This window comes from Podarcis raffonei, chromosome 3, assembly GCF_027172205.1.
Source record: "Podarcis raffonei isolate rPodRaf1 chromosome 3, rPodRaf1.pri, whole genome shotgun sequence".
NCBI lineage: Eukaryota > Metazoa > Chordata > Lepidosauria > Squamata > Lacertidae > Podarcis > Podarcis raffonei.
The window spans coordinates 79,292,529-79,311,897 of NC_070604.1; the positions used below are offsets into that span (position 1 = coordinate 79,292,529).

The 19,369-nt window shown below is 39.4% G+C and overlaps 1 protein-coding gene across 19 annotated transcripts in view; it reads left to right on the forward strand.

Moving 5' to 3' along the window:
* RYR2 (ryanodine receptor 2) overlaps nt 1–19,369 on the forward strand; it is a 252,769-nt gene that overhangs the window by 107,255 nt on the left and 126,145 nt on the right. For 10 of the 19 annotated variants that reach the window (XR_008329619.1, XM_053382604.1, XM_053382607.1 and 7 more), the window contains 4 exons: nt 1,192–1,351; nt 8,882–8,977; nt 17,585–17,732; nt 18,841–19,049. Coding sequence is in view for 18 of the 19 variants with exons in the window: in XM_053382604.1 (XP_053238579.1) it covers nt 1,192–1,351; nt 8,882–8,977; nt 17,585–17,732; nt 18,841–19,049 (613 nt within the window). In the remaining variant the exon portion in view is untranslated. The remainder of the gene's footprint in view (nt 1–1,191; nt 1,352–8,881; nt 8,978–17,584; nt 17,733–18,840; nt 19,050–19,369) is intronic. The other 9 variants (XM_053382612.1, XM_053382613.1, XM_053382616.1 and 6 more) reach the window with 1 other exon arrangement.

Consider the following 19,369-nt stretch of genomic DNA (forward strand, 5'->3'; position numbering starts at 1 on the left):
TGGGATTGGGGAAGAACAGACAGAGGAGTGCGTGAACAAGCAACCGCATAGGCACCCTCTGCTACCTTCCTTAGTATCTTCTGAACTGATCACTTTGTAAATTCCTCTGTTCTTGGGCTCAAGGCCGGCAGTAGCAATACCATTTTAATGATGTCTCAGATTTATAACACCAACCAAATTGTCCATGGTACTACATGCAGGTTTCTCATCTCAACTGAGCCTGGTCAGCAGTGATGGCCAAACTTGTCCCTCCAGCTGTTTTGGGACTACAACTCCCATCAACCCTAGCTAACAGGACCAGTGGTCAGGGATGATGGGAATTGTAGCCCCAAAACAGCTGGAGGGCCAAGTTTAGCCATCATTGCTGTACAGCATTTGTTGTGCAGGATATGCCAAATACCCCCCCCCCCAACCCTACTGCTGTCCATTCACACTGAGAAAACCCATTTTGCCTTCTTGGGATATATATGCATGCTATTGCCTCAGTTTGAGGGAGAAATCACATCCCTCATCAGCAACTGACTGAGAAAGAACTTGCCCCATTTGCTTGTCCTACTATTATTTCCCTTTCGTAGACCTGTCAGAATACTATGGCTCCCAGTAACATTAGTTACTGGCTTGCTCCGTTACAATGGGATGAAGATCTATACCTTCATGTGTTCCTGTATTTGCTCACTACTTCCTGGTTCTTTGTTTAAGAAAGTATATAGTTAATCCCTCACAATCTTAAATTTTTTAAGACAGTCTTAAGAAGTGTGCTAATGACAATGGCAGCTTTCAAAGAGATGAATAATACACTTTCCTCAAAATGTTTAAATATTATTTCAGGAAAAACTGTGAGGGAAAAAAATCAGACTCTTTTTTTCATGCTGAAAATGCTTGCCCCCAAACATTCAGCATAACCGTAAACAAAGAGTACAATCAACTTTTATTATATGGTTGAAATTTTAATATTTTTAATTGGTGATGAAACACTTTACTGTCATAGTAGTTACTATAATAATAGTAATAATACTAGCAGCTGTTCAAGTAGCCTACTAAGACCGCATGAGTTGAATATAATTCTGGTTCAGAGAAGAGCATTTTGCTGTAAGAAACCTCATGTATGTCACCTTGTTTTGCTGTTCTAAAATGTTGAGAGACATGCACATAAAAGTGATCTCACTGAAGTATTTTACTCTCATCTAACAGTTATCTATTGTCTAGTGGATACAAGCCTGCTCCTATGGATCTGAGTTGTATCAAACTGACCCCTTCTCAGGAAGCTATGGTTGATAAACTTGCAGAGAATGCTCACAATGTATGGGCAAGGGATCGTATCAGGCAGGGTTGGACATATGGAATTCAGCAGGTAAGTCCCTGGTGGATGCTTGAAAATTCACTGATAACTGCAGATATTGTGGAACTCAAATGATATTTTGAGGGTGGGTGGTAAAGCAGATGAATATGACTACTGGAGTTCGGGCCAATTTCTGTTTTCACTACAGTTGCTTTGAGTTGCCCTGCGAAAGGAAAAATGGCCAACAATTTTTTTAAAAAATAAAAGTAAATAAATGCATATTTTGATCGTATGTTTAATTTATATACTTCCAGTGCTAAATGTCCCAGAAGTAATGAACACCGTAGTTAGTCAAACTACTTTGGAATAACCACTTTGAGAATCAGGATTTGATTTGGGTAGGTGTGGTGGGTTCCTTGGAGACAAGTAAGGATAGTTTCTAGGTGCTTAGATAACTACTTAAAGAAGGCAAAACTTGTTTTAATATGCCATCTAGAACAAATTCATTCATTTGGAATTCCGTGTATAAAAAATGCTTTTATTTGTGACTGGGAATCAGACATGTTACCTGAAGATTTAAGTGGCAGTGATCAGGGGTATTAAAGTTTTGTTTATGTTTCCTTTAAGCCTGAAATACAGTCACTTGATTCATTTGACTTACAGCTTTTAAATTTGAATGGGTTATTCAACTACAGTCACTTGATTAATTTGACTTACAGCTTTTAAATTTGAATGAGTTATTCAACTACATGTGACGCAGGTAGACCAGTATCTGTACCCATCATGTCTGAAGCTGGGGAGGGATATGATTTAAAGCCTCAAAGGAGCATTGGAAAGGGGTGCTGAGCCCTACCACCTCGTTCCACTTCTCTGAATCCCACAGCCCATCCTCCGAAGTATTTTTTCCTGCAGTAATATTCAGATTATGGATGCAAACCTGCTAAGGAAAAAAGCCCCCAAGTGAAAGATGGTATGTGGGTACTCTTTTGATGCTTTAAATCATGCCACTTTCTGCTTTTTAACTGAAAATTGAACATGGAAGATTGCTGCATTGAGGTCTGTTCTTAATATTAAGCAACTTGACAATAAGCTACAGCACATAAATACAATTTAAAACCAGAGAAAAATTCTATTAGATATTGACATTGTTCTTAAAAAAATATTGGCCTGAGGACCAGATGGCTTCACTTCCAAGTATTATAAACAATTCAAAGAAACATGGTTACCTTATATGGTCCGCCTATTTAATGACCTAATGAGAGGATCACCCATCCCCCAAACATGGTACAACTCCAAGACTGTAGCTATCTCAAAAACATTTAAAGACCACCAAAAAGTAGAATCTTTTCAGCCAACCTCTGAATAATCAGGATTTTAAAACATTCACAGAACTCACAGACCTTCAAGAGAACAATCCAGATTTACACAATTAAGAATTAATAAGCCATTTATATCAAGTGGCAGATGCAACGTAACGAGACACTGGAAAGACCTTTCTGGCACAACACTAGATAATTGGTACAAAACAGTTTGGGAAACAGCCCTGCTTGAGAGGTTGACTAAACTATGGTTGACTTGTGGACAGATAAAAAAAATGGCTTTACCGAAATGTGGTTTAATCTCATAGCATATGTCAGTAATTCAAAAAATGAACAATTCCCCCTCCCCCCCATCAGCAATTGGTTGAATCTGGTTGGTGTAAATTTAAATTTAAACATTGTTTTCACTTTCAACCCACGTTCATCAATATGCCAACACTTCATATTTCTTCATTGAGCAAAGATGACCATTACTCAATATTTAATCTAAGCAAAACCACAAGGGCTCCTGATTAGGTGTTTAGCTCTGCAATGCTGAATGTTATCTGTTAGTTCTGTTCTATCCTGTTTCCCCTCTGTTTTTGTTTAATTCACAACCCAAGAGCTTACACATTGACCACTAATAATGAAACTTACGTTACAGATATCATTGCAAATTTATTGTGTTATTTTTGTGATATACAGATGACATGAGAAGGCTTGGTCTATTTATTTGTATTATTTATTATACTATGATGCTTGTTTATAAAACCCAATAAAAAGCTATTTAAAAAACCCTAGATAAAATTTAAAACACTAACAATGCAAGATACATAAAATGCCCAGTTTCCAACTGATTAATACGGGGTAGAAGTGGTATTTATGGGCCAGAAGAGTTTGGATTTGATATCCCGCTTTATCACTACCCAAAGGAGTCTCAAAGCGGCTAACATTCTCCTTTCCCTTCCTCCCCCACAACAAACACTCTGTGAGGTGAGTGGGGCTGAGAGATTTCAAAGAAGTGTGACTAGCTCAAGGTCACCCAGCAGCTGCATGTGGAGGAGCGGAAACGTCAACCCGGTTCACCAGCTTAGGAGTCTACCGCTCTTAACCACTACACCCACACCAGGGCTATAATAACTCAAAGACAACTCTCCATATGAAAACTCACTCCAAATCTCTGGATTGCTTTGATCAGCAGCTTCATGTAGATGTTAAACAGCATGGGGGATAAGATCAACCCTTTTGGATCAACCCAATTGAAGACAGTCGAGCAGTATACCCCAAGTACCACTCTCTGGGGGTGGCCATCCAAGTAAGCCTGGAATCATCGCAACACAGTGCCACCCAGTCCAAATTCAGACAGCTGCTCCAGGAGAACACCTTGCTTCATGGCATTGAAAGCTGCTGAGAGATCAGGGCGAATCAACAGGGACACACACACACACACACCCTTTCCCCCAACAGAGATATTTGTGCAAGGCAACCAAGGCAGTTTCTGTGCCAAAACCAGGCCTAAACACCAATGGAAATGGTTCTATTAAATCATTCTTGTCCAAGATAGTCTGGAGCTAGATGGTGACCACTTGCTCAAGAACCTTTCCTTGGAAGGAGATATTTACAACTGGGGGATAGTTATTAAAATCTTCTGGGTCCCGGGATGATTTCTTAACCTTACCATTCCATTGAGTTGGGAACTCAGTCTCTAAGGAATGGCATCAGGGTGAGGTGTGTGCATGTGCATTATATTGGGGGGGGGAGTAAAGTATAGTAAATTATTATTGAAGTAAATATAATTTTCCTTACAGAAAAACCTCTATAGAAATCTGTTGCAGATGTGATCATTGAGCTATGAATGAACCTTTCCCCTGTAAATTAAGCCCCTTCATTCCTCTCCCTCTGCACAAGTAACAGTTAAACCACAAAGCCTCTAATTAACCAAACCCATGAAACTACGGTTACTATTTTTGGAACAAACTAGTATTTAAATCCAATTTTAAACTATAGTTTAATATCCTGACATGTTCGAAAGCTGTAACCATAGTTTCCTTGTTTAGGCAAAACAGGAAGCTATTCTTAATTGAAGACTTCCTGGTTTGTTTGTTCGCAGCATGAAGAAAGGAACAAAGAGGCTACATACATAGGCAAAAGTATTGTTTATGTATTGAATTTGGTAAATTGAGATTTAACATCCAAACATTGTCATTGTATCAAGCTACTATACTCAATATACTAAAAAATAAGCATCTTCAGTCCTGCCAAAAAGTACAGTAGCATTTCACAGTTGGAAAACTGAGTTCTAATGAATACAACCTTTGTAACTAAATTACCACTATGTTATAGAAAAGTAATTTTCAAAATGTAACAAGCTTTTTGCTGTAACATAATCATAGCTCATCATCATCATTATTTATTTCTAACTGGGATGTAGAAGTTTCTTTTGTTTTCGTTTGCTTTTTGCACTGACACAGTCATCAGCTTTTTATTTGAGATCCATGTCTTGCGTTAAAAGAAGAGTATGTTTTCCCTTTGTAGTGTGATGACAACTGCAACAACACAAATTCACATGCATATTCTCATTTTTAGGAACAATATATTTATAACAGTGAATTACATCCTTCTATCATATTTAAGTTGAGGCTATGTATTTCTAGGTTACTTACTGTTCATCAATTATCTGTATTAAACCTAAGTCACTAGAAATGTCTGTTCCTTAGTCAAGTAGTGAAAACTTCAAGCATCATCATCTTCTGCATGCCCACTTGATGTTAATGCAGATTGATTTTTGAAAGTCCCCTTACCTTATTCAGCGAGCAGTGTTGCAGCCAGGCCCCGCAGTGACCCAGCCAAGGGGTTACAGAGTGAGGTTTCAGGGAACCAAACAGAGGGCCTTCTCAGTAGTGGCGCCCACCCTGTGGAACGCCCTCCTATCAGATGTCAAGGAAATAAACAACTATCTGACTTTTAGAAGACATCTGAAGGAAACCCTGTTTAGGGCCTTTTTAAATGTTTAATGTTTTATCATGTTTTTAATATTCTGTTGGGAGCCGCCCCGAGTGGCTGGGGAAACCTAGCCAGATGGGTGGGGTATAAATAATATATTTCAGTCGTACCTTGGATCTCGAACGCTTTGGCTCCCGAACTATCAAAACCTGGAAGTGAGTGTCCCAGTTTTCGGACATTCTTTCGGAGGCCGAACATCCAATGGGGCTTCCACGGCTTCTGACTGGCTGCAGAAGCTTCCTGCAGCCAATCAGAAGCCGTGCTTTGGTTTCCGAACATTTTGGAAGTCGAACGGACTTCTGGAATGGATTCCGTTTGACTTCCAAGGTATGACTGTATTATTATTAATTGTTGTTATTATTGTTGCCTATTTAAACCCATAAACCAAAACCTGCTTGTTCATGTGCTTTATTTATCCACAAGGGGACCATGAGTCATGGGGCCTTGGCATAGAAGTTTGCACTGAAGTGGCTGGGTGCATCTTTTGAAGTAAACCAAGATGCACTTTATCTTCCAGAGCCATTAGTTGCTGCATATAAACTAGTTGTTATTGCTGACTGGCTCCAGATTATGTATTCAGCTTTAAGCATGTTGTAGGAAATTTGCAAATACATTTTGCTTCCAGCCAGGAAACTACTTTAAGCCTGTGGTCTTCTGCCTATCTTTTATCTGAAAGTCAGAGCTTCAGCAGCTTTTGTACACACCCACCCACACCCCCACACCCACACCCCCACACACACCCTTTGACATTATTGAATGCCGGAGATGCTGCTTAAATAAAATCAACTATATGATACAAACACCTTTCCTTCTGTTGGTCTGAGAGCTTTCTCTTTTGCCACAACTCTATGCTTTCCTGCATTCCCTGTATTATTGTAGGCACCACTCCATTGTATTTTCTGTTTCTGTGTTATTGCTGACTATTTTCACACAATAAACATTTCCACCAATAAAAGTTTCAGGACAGTGTGTGGTTATATACCACAGCAAGGATTTCATGTAGTATTGATGGAAATAAGTTGGCATTCCACATCATTATTTCTAGAGCAGGAATGTCCACCATTTGTAGAAATGTCCAGAGTTCTTATTCACACCACATTATTGATGGAAATTTGGGAACTGATGAGCTCTAGAGTAAAGTTTTCTTGTGATTAAAAAAAAGCAGCAATCTAGATAAAACCCTAAAAACATTTTCCTGGGATTTATTTGCACAATTTTCACCATCCATCAGAAGATACATGGATGCTATAAAGGCTACAAAACTATGGGTGGTGAGTGGGTGGAAATCGGAGTTTCTCTCTTATTCTACAGTTATGAGAAAGTAGTGAAAATAATAGTGTTTGAGCATAATTTTTTTCTAACCTATAAACTGTTCTCCTAAAACTAGATACTTAGTAATGAGAGGAACTGTTCTAAACGTGTTTCAACGCAATCCCATTATGTATCACTTCCCATTATTCAAGAATGACCTAGTCATTCAAAAGAGCCATGGAATGAGTCCTTGTGAGCCCTAATATAAATTATAATGACTGAACATAGTTGTACATAGTACTTAAGCAAACAATGCGTTAAGCATCTATCAATATACTGGTTGATTAATTTAGCATTTCATATTTCATTTCTTATAGATATTTTGATTGAAATTATGAAGGCCGCTGTAGTCTTTACAATAGAGATAAATAAACGGCCACAGTTTCTGTCAAATATTTCTCATATTGCTATTTTTTAAAATATTTTTTTGTAACTAGGCCTGCAATCTTAAGCCAACCTCTGAAGCTTCATAAATCAGTGGAGCTTAGCTTCCAAATAACTTTGCATTCTTGATATCCACTCATGACAGATATATGACATGGGGAGTGTGGTAAATTAGCATCACAACCAACCGTTGCATTGAAAAGTTTTAAGCTGTGGATACTGGAAATGTTTGAATTTGAGCCCTCTTTAGAGGCTATGCTACCTGCAATAAGCCAGAGCCAACAGTAGTTTAAAACGTGAGATGTACAAAGTGGGTTGGCATGCCCAAGTGGATGTGGGCAGAGAAGATGAGTAGGATAGCCAAGCCTACCCAGGACTGATGGAAGCCTGGCCCATGGACTTGGGCCAGCAAAATTTCAAACAAGCTAGGTCCACGTGTGTTGACCCAGAAAATCTGACTTGAGACCCTCTACAGACCAAGGCTGTGTGGGGGTTTTTTAAATTGGAGAGAGTCCCAATATCAGTTATACCACTCCCATTATTTTTTCCAGCTTTCATGTGTTCCCCATTCAAATGAATGCACAGAAAAGCATTCCGAAACTAGACTGGGATAGTTCCAGTGGGATGAAATGAGTAGATCATAGGCATATCTACTTTTTGCTACTTCTTATATTTTTTCCAACTTTGTATTGAATCCTTGATTACACTAAATAGGCTGGTGCTTCAGTTACATTTTGTAGCCAGGAAAAAAAATCTCTGCAAATTAGGTCTGAAAAAATTTGAGAGGACAGTTGGATTTGGCAACAATAAATGTGGCTGGTCTATGAAAAGGATTGTGATTCCAGAAGAGGAAAAAGGGTAGTGTGACTCTAATCTTCGTTTTTCATAAACACATTGCTTCCCTTTATTTGATATCTGTACTAACGCTTCTGCTTAGCTTCCTTACTGGAGTATATCACTGGTTACATTTGTCATAGCTGGATTTTACTGTGAGATGTTACAGTACAATACGTTGGCTCAAAGTGCTTTGATGCATAGCTCTTTTTCTAGCAAGTGAAGAAATCATATTAAGGAACAATCTTTCAATTTGTAGGAAAGAACTTGCGAAAGACACTTAGGGTAGAAATATGTCACCTTCCTTCTCTGTGCTGTTTAACACAACATGTGATATGATGTGGTATCATTGCAGTGACAGTTGATGAAGTCAAGGAGGGAATTGGTAGTAGACAAATGCATTCTTGCTATGTCGTACCATGCATTAAACAAGAGGGAAGAGCCACAGGACAATGGCAGCTCTGTGTCCCTCTCATGGTCTAGTTCCACCTTTAATCAATCATGGAAACTACTGTAAGAAGTAAACTCAATCTCACTGAATGATGGACCCAGATGCTTTGCTGAATTTTTATTATTTTCCGTACTGAAAATTAAAGGGATACTGTCAAGTAGTTTATGTCCCTATTATTACTCATTTCTGTTGTTAGAGTCTATTCAGGAAATCCCTTATTTTCTTCTATGGAATCCACCACTTCTTTCCAAGGAACCTTTCAAGAGCAATAGCTGCTGTTTATGCATGATTGTACACAGTATTTTTATTCTGCTGCTGCAGAGCCAGCCAGCCAGCCAGCAGAAGGACCACACGTTATTTAGTATGCCCTCTTCACAGAACTGTGCTGACAGCATTGATGGCAGGGATCACAAACAAGTAAGTACTGTAAGTAAGGCACAGCTTCTTAAAAGTGCATTGGTTTGCAATGGTGAAAGGTTAGATCTAGTGTTGCCAGTGTTCTTCCCACCAAAAGGACACTCCAACATCTGCTAATGGAAGGGGGAGAGGTGATTTTCAGTGATACCCACTCCCTCCGGTACCCCTGAAAATCTGCTCCAGTGGCTTGGGGACCCTCCAGAACAGCACAGGAAACATCAAGGGGGAATGCGTGAAAACCACCCCTTCCATTAGTGAGAGCCTAAACCTGATTGAAGGCCCTTGCATTCATGAAAGGAGCCCTCTTGTGTACAGAAGGGCACTATTGGATCAAACACAAAATAAATTCTGAACTTAATGAAAATACTTGACAGTGTCCCTTTATAGGAGGGTGTATCGTATTTTAGGTCATATTTGAATCAATACAATCTTATAAAATTTAAAATATAGCATGTATTTAATTAATTACTAATTGCAACAGTATATTTCAAAATCCACCTAAATTCTAAATTATGAAAACAGTGCATGTTATGAAGAGGTAGATTTGTGACTATAATCCAGTTTGCCTTTAGTAACTAAGCCTCAGGTTTAGCCATCAGGATCCTATGTACTTTCACATTTTCTATCTTTTATTAAAATGCAGTTGCTGCAGTTCATTGTATACTAGATTTATGGCATTGAATCTATGTAAAAAAATAGGAAAAAAGCAATGACACCCGTTTTCCTTTTCAGTTATTAAGTACATCTCATAAAAAAGAGAGGACTGCTTTCTTACACACATTTCAAGTTGTTGTAACTACTCTCTTTATAAGAGGCTATTGTTAAGTGTTGCAATGAGTTTCTTAGAACTTTGCTCATTCAGCACTTCCGATAGAATTCTGAAGTGAAAGGAAGGTTAAATTTTGTAGAAAAGGCACCAGGTGAGTATCTGGAGCAAGAGTGTGTAGTGCACAAACATCCCTAATAGTCTAAAAGCTTTGCTGTGAAATATTTTAAGTTGAGCAGTGTGACCTATTTTTCTAAGATGTATGGTATGTCCAAACCCTTGCTATCACAGGAGGCTAATGCAAGCTATCAAGCAAATACCCTTGTGGTAGTTCAATTATATACCACTTAACATTTAAAATAATCTCTAAGTGGTGTACAGTCTTAAAAAAACTAGCAGTATAGCTTTCATAAAAAAAACACAGCCTAAAACCAGTAAAACAGCAATGGAAAAACACATAAAAACATATAAAATTGAATAAAACAGAAATTCAGAATATTCAGTCATATAAAACAGGATCCAGTCTTATAGAAGAGTCTTTGCAAGTTGTCTGAAGCAACTGATAGTTGCTGCTTCACATATGGCAGAGGGAAGGGCTTTCTATAGTACAGGGGCAAGAGCAGAAAATCTCTATTCTTGGGTCACCACCCTATGATATTCTCTAGGGTAGGATGGGGTGCTGTGAGTAGAAATTCCCCAGATGATAAATTGACATAACTGTCCAAGAATACTACTAGGGTAGAAATGGAGTGAGATCTTTGCATTACTGTTAGGTCTACTGGCTGTTTCTCATGCTTGTATAGGCTTCCAATGTCAGTATTGATATATTGGAGTGAACTGTAAACTTGGATTTTCAAAATGTTATTGGGTAGGTGAAAGCTTGATTTTCTCTGGAGATCAATTGAAACATGAAAAATGATTAAGCTACATAATATTCGATGGCCTAAGAAGAATGCCATCTAGTTTAGAATTCTGCTTCTCATGCTGGCCGTCTAGGTATCTTTGTGAAGCCAGAAAAAACAAAATTTCAAAATAACACATCCAGATTGTAGGCATCTTGTTTTATGAGCATGTTCTAAAGCAGTCTTCTCCAAACCCGAATCCCCTACTTTCATTATCTCTAGCCAGCATGGTAAATGGTTGGGGATGATAGGAGTTTTTGCCCTACAATGTGTGGGAACTCAGAGATGGGGAAGACTGTTCTAGATATATAGTTGTAAACTGATGTCATTAAACAACCAAACTGCATCCAGTTCTGTAAGTCAGGTAGTCACGTCTCCCTTCACTTCAGCTGGAACATCCTTTCTGATATAATTCCATGTTTTGTGATGGTGTGACAGTACTGGTGCAGGCACTATTTATTGCACTAACAATTCTTAAAAATTATTTGTTATTAAACTCCTTCCCGAGAAGGAAAAGTTTCTATTTTGTTAATTTGTTCAATCTCTTAACCAAAACTTTCACTTCAAGTTTTGTTTGGTACATACAGTGCTGCAGTTAAAATAATAATAATTTTCACTTTGTTAGACTGCTAAGATCTAGTAAGTGATAAGTAAGTGAGCAAAAAATATGGTATTAGAATAAGGTAAAAATAAATTATGCACAAAGGACAAAATATAAATGATGATAGGACTTTGGCCCCTACAAAGGTTAGGTCTAGAGGTGTATTTTCATAGTCTTCCAGTTACTTCAGTTCCTCAGGATTGGTGCTATACAAAAGAAGACCTTCAACAATCTTCAGGTATCTGAAAATTCCAGAAAAATCTGGAATTAAATAGCAATGAGTTCCAGCCCCACCCCATTTTCCTCTTCTTATGAACTATCAAAGATGGCTGTCAATAACAAATACCAGTGTCAGAAATCATGGATGGGTGTGGGAGCATTGGTTACATTTTATCTTGTGGTGTTATGATGCGGATTGTTATTTCATCCACATCACACCACCACAGTCCATTAAAGCAGATTTGCATGCGCAACTGATACAGATGTTCATTTTGGTGCTTGACATGCATCATGATGCTCTCATGTTGAACTTCATAGTTACATTTAATGCAAATGGGAATATCCATCTTCCTCTATGCTCGCACAACAAAGAGTGAATAGAATTGGATTCACCATGAAATGAGAGATTCTGGCTAGCTGGTGAAGATACTGTTGAATGGTTTATTTAAATGTAAAGGTTCATCATTGTTGCACCCGATGTGTATGTCTTTAAGGGGCCAGAGCAAGGGCCAGAGTAAGATAACGAGACCCAGCTTTACAGCTGTGAAGCATAGCAGGTGCTGCTGAGTTGTATTTGATTAAGGTGTGTCAGCATTTGGGTGTAGTATATAAGGAGCAGCACCTAGCTCTCCCATTACCCTGGGGGATGGGTTGGTGGTTGGGTCTGGTTTGGTTGTTAATGTACTTAGTGTAAAAGGAGTTTTTGTTTTTCTTATTAAAACCTTGTTTAAGTTATTTTTGAGTCCTTTATTTTTTTAATGCATGGTCTCCCCAGCAAGCTCTCTGCAGCGTTACTATACTGCAAACAGCCAACATCTTTGGTTATGGGCCCAGCTGCTGAGTGGATGACTGCATATTTTTGGACTCTGAGAAAGGTTTGAAAACTCCTTCTCCTGTTAGCGTAGTTCTGTGGGTCTGGAAGAGTTCCAGAATGGTTGACCGGGTTCCTGAAGCTGAGAAGGCTCTGGTCTTCCCACAGCTAACAGATGAGAACTATAGTTTATGGTCTTTTCGGGTGGAGGCGCTTTTGACCTCTAGAGAAGTATGGACCTATGTAACTGATGACCCTCCTGACCCTGTGACTAATGCTTGGTCGAAAGGAGATGCAAAAGCCAGGGCGATAATTAATTTGGCAGTCAGCGACCAGCAAGTAGTCTATATAAGAAATAAGAAAACTGCCAAAGAAATGTGGGACAGTCTTGCAGCAGTGCATGTTAGAAAAGAGTCAGCATCTGCATTGATGTTTTTCAAGCAGTTGTACCAGACGAAGTTGCAGCCTGGTGGTGATTTGGCAGCACACTTGAGACGTCTGGAGGCAATACGCTGCGAATTAATTCGAAGGGACATGGAGATACCTGATATTCAGTATGTTTTTATCATTCTTTGTTCCCTTAATGAGGACTTCGATGGTATAGCTAGCCAGATATCTGCCGTTCCACCAGCACAATTAACTGTGGAAGGGGTAACGGCAAGATTAATGGGCGAGTTGGACAGAAGGGAGGCTTGTGCCATAAGCACTCCTATTTCCAGAAGTAATGAGGACCGCCATATGCAAACTTGTGGTGATACAACTGTATTTAAAGCTGCCAAGCGTTGTTGGTTCTGCAATAAGCAAGGACATTTTGCAAAGGACTGCAGATCCAAAAGAAAGCAAAGTACTCCCAAGCCTGTTTCTGTTCGTCAGTCACGGTCGTCAGCCCAGCAGCCGACATCGTATAGTAGAGACAGAAACGAGCCGCGAGTTTTCCATGCTAGGACAACAGATCGTAAAAGACTTAAACGTGCCAAGTGGAAGTCTTTTGTTGTGGACTCAGGAGCATCTCAGCACGTTTGCAATGATCGAAGCTTGTTTATTTCTTTCGAAGAGGAAATTGGTAATGTACATTTAGCCAATTCACAAGTCTTGCAGTCGCTTGGCAGGGGTACTGTTAAACTTGACTCTTTAAACATTACAATAGTGAACTGCATTTACTGCCCGTCAGTGGACAATTTATTGTCAGTAAGGTGCTTTGCTCGTCAAGGCATAACTGTGCGTTTCTTAAAGTCAATGTGTGAGTTTTTCGATGGGAACAAACGTCTATTATATGCCCGGGAATCTGATGGTTTATATAGACTGTATTTTCGCACCTACTCCCAATCGCCTATAAATTGCAGAGCAGCACAGTCAAGCCAGGGGTTGAGGAATGTAAGGCCACATTCCGGGTGTGTCCATGAGGCGCACAGAATTCTGGGACACCTGAATTTTGCTGATGTAATTAAGACAAAGAATATTGTTGATGGCCTCAACTTAAAACCATGTAAATTCTTTATGCAATGTCTATCCTGTTGCAAGAATAAGATTAAGGTTGCACGCAAGGGTAGATGCTCAGATAGGAAAGTAACTGAGCCATTTGAGCGTGTACATTGTGATTTAGTTGGGCCACTCCCACCATCATTAGGAGGTTCTAAGTACTGGCTTACTCTGATAGACCAGTATAGTAGATATTGTTGGACTTATGCAATAGCTGAGAAGTCCCAAGCATTTGAGAAGTACAAAGTTTTTTGCAACTGGGTAAAAACGCACTTTAACAAACCAATTAAGAACCTATTTTCTGACCGGGGCGGGGAATTTGTTTCTGAGGATTTTGAGAAATTCCTGGAAGCGCAGGGGACTACTCATGAGTTATCTTGCCCCCGAAGTCCCTGGCAAAATGGGCTTGTTGAAGTTGTGCAGCGTGACCTACAGGCAGGGGTTAAAACGTATCTGCACGATGCTAATCTGCCCAAAGACTTTTGGGCTGAAGCGCTTAATGCGTTTTGTTATGTTAGAAATCGCAGTTATCATTCTGGTTTAGATGTCACCCCCTATGAGAAGCTGTTTAAAAAACGCCCTAATCTGAAATACCTACGCATTTGGGGTTCAGATGTAATTATGCATTATCCCGCTAAGCAGAAATTGGGTGAACGTAGTGTCCAGGGAAAATTAATGGGCTACCAGCAGGGGGCGTACAGAATTTACATACCAGCAACTGGCAAATTTCATATTACCAGAAGCATGATACAAACTGTAAATTGGAATGGAGTTGCTGTCTTCCAAGATACTGATGGTATAGATAATACTGAGGAAGAAGAGGAAGAAGCAGCAGCAGCAGGAAATGGTGCTTCTGAATTAATGGAAAAAGACAAAAAGTCTGTTGAATCTGATTTGTTTGATGATTTAAAGTCAAAGGCACCCGAGGGGAGGTTAGATTCTCTTGAGTTTTCTGACCGTGAGCTTAGCCTACAGGCATCTCTTCAATCTGACGATGGTTTACAACCTGAAACTAGTAGTTCACTTAGTCCTATTAAGTCTGAGGAGTCTGACTCTCCTTCTGGACTGAGACGTTCAGATAGAAAGAGACAGAAGCCACAACGTTTTGCAGATGAACGTTTTAATACTGTGTATGCCAATAAGGCAGTTTTTGAGCCAAAAAGCTACAATGATGTTCAGAAATTACCTAAGGAACAAGCTGCAAATTGGTATAAAGCTATGAACTCTGAGATAGCTTCTTTAAAAGAGCATAACACTTGGTCTCTTGTACCACAAACCCCAGATATGAGACTTATTGATTCAAAATGGGTTTATAGAGTTAAAATGAATGACAAAAATGAAGTTGTAAGGTACAAGGCTAGATAGTTGCTAGGGTTCTCAACAAATTACAGGTGAAGATTATGATTTGTGTTATTCACCAAGCGTAAAATTTGAAACAGTTAAGCTTTCGTTAAAAGATGCATCACAACGTGGACATTCTGTTTTGAAAGACATGTACAAAATATGCTTTATGTTTTTGTTCCACAATGATGAACCGCAGGGGAAATGTTGAATGGTTTATTTAAATGTAAAGGTTCATCATTGTTGCACCCGATGTGTATGTCTTTAAGGGGCCAGAGCAAGGGCCAGAGTAAGATAACGAGACCCAGCTTTACAGCTGTGAAGCATAGCAGGTGCTGCTGAGTTGTATTTGATTAAGGTGTGTCAGCATTTGGGTGTAGTATATAAGGAGCAGCACCTAGCTCTCCCATTACCCTGGGGGATGGGTTGGTGGTTGGGTCTGGTTTGGTTGTTAATGTACTTAGTGTAAAAGGAGTTTTTGTTTTTCTTATTAAAACCTTGTTTAAGTTATTTTTGAGTCCTTTCTTTTTAATGCATGGTCTCCCCAGCAAGCTCTCTGCAGCGTTACTATACTGCAAACAGCCAACAGATACATCATGCTCCATCTGCTGTAGCACATGGCACAATGGCTGGTTTGCTCATGGCGATAGAGCTTCTTTTGACAATCCACGGCTTTGGTTGCCTCCATTTTGGACCAGGTCGCAGCTTCTCGTACTTTGTCATAGTGAACTTCATTCTGCCTTCTCCAACTATAATGAAGACAAACCAAAATAGATGCATTACTAGGCTCACTTTTGTCCACCAAAGGAAATAGATTTTGCATGGCAATGTAGGCTCGCTATACCCTTTGAAGGTCCCTGGGAAACAAAGAATGAAAGATGGTTGTTGTTGCCATCCGTTTTGAGAGACAATGGAGTTCGCCTCTGAGGGTGAAGCAAAAGGGATAAACCTCACAGTATCATGTTTATCGGAAAAGGTATTTATAGGGCTCAGAGTGAATCTGGTTAATCATAAGTTGCATGGTTTTATTATAAGGATCACCAACCCAGTGGTGCCTGTGGGCACCAGGTTGATGGTCCTCATGCATTTTTTTGGATGAAAAAGAAGTAGCAGGCACTTCCTTCACCTTTGGAGATGCTTTTCTGAATGGGTGGGTGTTTGTGTAATTGAGAGATGCCCTTGGGCAGAGAGGAGGATAGATGTATGTGGGGTGTGTGTGTGTGTGTGTGTGTGTGTGTGTGTGTGAATGAGAGAGAGAGAGAGAGAGAGGTATGCAGCCTGTATGTTCAATCTGTATGAGATAGGGAGAGATGGTTATGTGACTCTGTACATGTTAAGTGTGTGTGTGTGTGTGTGTGTGTGTGTAAGAGAGAGATACATGTGGTGACTGTGTGTGTGTGTGTGTGTGTGTGTGTGTGTGTGAATGCGTGTGATGTGGTCACTTTGTATATTTTTTCATTGTACTGGGGAACAGTAACAGCATTTTTGTGTGGCGGTTTGTGTGTTCAGGGGAATCAGTCTCCACAATCAGAACCAGCAGAACACAATTGACATCTGACAGCAAACATGAAGTTATTGGGGTGGGGGAATAGCAATAACTGTACATTAATTTGGTTTTATGTCACGCCTCCTATGGCAGCCATTTTATGTTATGCCATGCTTCCATGGTAACTATTTTGTGACTGGCATCCCCAGCACCTTCTCATAATCTGAAATGTGCTTACTGATCCAGAAAGGTTGTTGAGCCCTGTTCTAATACATATACTAAAAGGATATTTTCTCATGGAGAAATGCCTTTTAGTGAAATGAACCCTTTCTGAGTAAATGGGGACATTAACTAATTTTGATTACTTGCATACATGTCAGGTTGCCTAACACATAGCATGGTTTCTCTGCTTTGGCTATAGCAAACAAACAGTAATCCAAGTCATAATGGTTCTGGTGCTTTGCTTTTTGCCTTGGAAAATAGCTCTGCTACTGCTATATTATGCAAGGACTGCTTATCCTGAAACAGTTTTTGTAATGTCATTCAGATATCACAGTACAAAATAGGGGAAATAATCCCCCCCTTTAAAAATACAAGTAGCTCAATCTTTTCCCAGGTGTGCATATTTTGAAGATAAAAACTGTGGTATGTTTGTACAGACACCTCTTCTGCCTGGTGGCATACACAGATATATTGTGTTCAGATATCTGAACCAAAGTATGAAAGCTGATTCAAAAGAAGCATATATATATGCACACACAACCAATTGTGTGTGTGTGTAAACGCTAAATAAGTAGTATACTTATATACATGTGATTTTTACAGAATTAGCCCAATTTTTAAGTACAATATTCATTTTATACCAATTAATTGCTCTTTGTCTAAACATCAGATATTTTGGTTCAGTCCTGATCTTCTAATACACAATATTTTTTTTAAAAAAAATCTTATAAAATTTGCTAAAACTTGACTTTGTAATTAATTACTTTTATCTTTCTTCAGGATGTGAAGAACCGTCGAAACCCTCGACTTGTCCCCTATGCTCTTCTTGATGATCGCACCAAGAAATCAAACAAAGACAGTCTCCGGGAAGCAGTTCGTACCCTCATTGGCTATGGTTATAACCTTGAGGCTCCTGATCAAGACCATGGTATTGAAATGCTGCTTTTTTAAATAAGCACATGAGACCAATAATACAAGTGCTTTCATCATAACTATGCAACTTTTATATATTAAAAAAATTCAAATTCTTAACGTGTACTACATACTAACAGAATTTAGGAATGCCCCATGGAAGCTGGGTATGGTGAAGAATGTTAGGTTGCAATCCTAACCATATCAACTCAGATATATGTCCTACTGAAATTATTTGGGCCTTAGTGGAAGAGTTTGGATTTGGATTTGATATCCCGCTTTATCACTACCCGAAGGAGTCTCAAAGCGGCTAACATTCTCCTTTCCCTTCCTCCCCCACAACAAACACTCTGTGAGGTGAGTGGGGCTGAGAGACTTCAAAGAAGTGTGACTGGCCCAAGGTCACCCAGCAGCTGCATGTGGAGGAGCGGAGACGCGAACCCGGTTCACCAGATCACGAGTCCACCGCTCTGAACCACTACACCACACTGGCTCCCTAGTGGGGTTAGGATTGCATCTTTAGCTGTCAAATCTCAATTCAGATATGATTCCTTGATTTTGACAGTTTTCTTACCCTGCTGGAAGTTGTTTCCAAATCAGTTAGAATGGTATCTTAGTTCTTAAAGGAAATCATCCTAATGAATAAATAAAAGGGAAAATTGTAAACATTATTTCTTATTGATGTTCTCATTCTTTCCCCATTAGCTCCTGTAGTTGGCATTAATAACTATCTCAGATCTGGTTTTTGTTTTGTTTTTTAGTACTATATCCTCTGCTTAAGCAAGATTTCTTATTACACAACATTTTTCAAGTGAGGTGTTATAAGTTGCTCATCTATGACAGCCACCCTCCAGATGTTTTGTACTACAAGTTTCATAAGTCGCAGCAAGCATTGATGTGCTGTCAGGAATGGATGGTTAGGTCCGAAACATATTTCACTATCAGGAGTTTATACTGCAATCCTATGCTTGTTTACTCTAAATGAAGACCTTTTGTGTTCAATGAAAGTTGCTCCTGGGTAACTGGGCAAAGCTGGGACCTCCACAATGATGAAGCGCCTTCAATCAGCTACTTTCCTATTTTCAAAAAATAAATAAATGTTTATTATATTTTAAATTTTGCAGCTGCAAGACCAGATGTATTCTGTGGTATGATGGAAAGGTTTAGGATCTTCCGCACAGAGAAGACATACGCAGTGAAAACAGGAAAGTGGTATTTTGAGTTTGAAGTAGTGACCGCAGGAGACATGAGGGTTGGTTGGGCCAAGCCAGGTTGTCAACCAGATCAAGAGCTTGGATCAGATGAACAAGCATTTGTTTTTGATGGATTCAAGGTACGTATTTATTTATTCATTCATTCATTCATCCATCTCTGGGTTGAGTTTAGACTTGCGGGTTCTATTTTGTTTTGTACTAGAATGTCAAAGTCCATGAGCTAGAGTCTGGTCATGCTGCAAAATAGTGACTTGAGGAAGGAGTCAACTGCTGGCTCAGAAATGGAGCCAGTTGCCTCCTGCAACCCACAAGCTGTACCCTGAGACAGTGATATGTGTATACAGTATATATGAGTGCTAATCTTAATGGGAGTTATTTCTAAAGCACATTTCCCCTCTCTCTCCAATCAAGGCTGTTCTGTACTGTATACCTAAGCTCT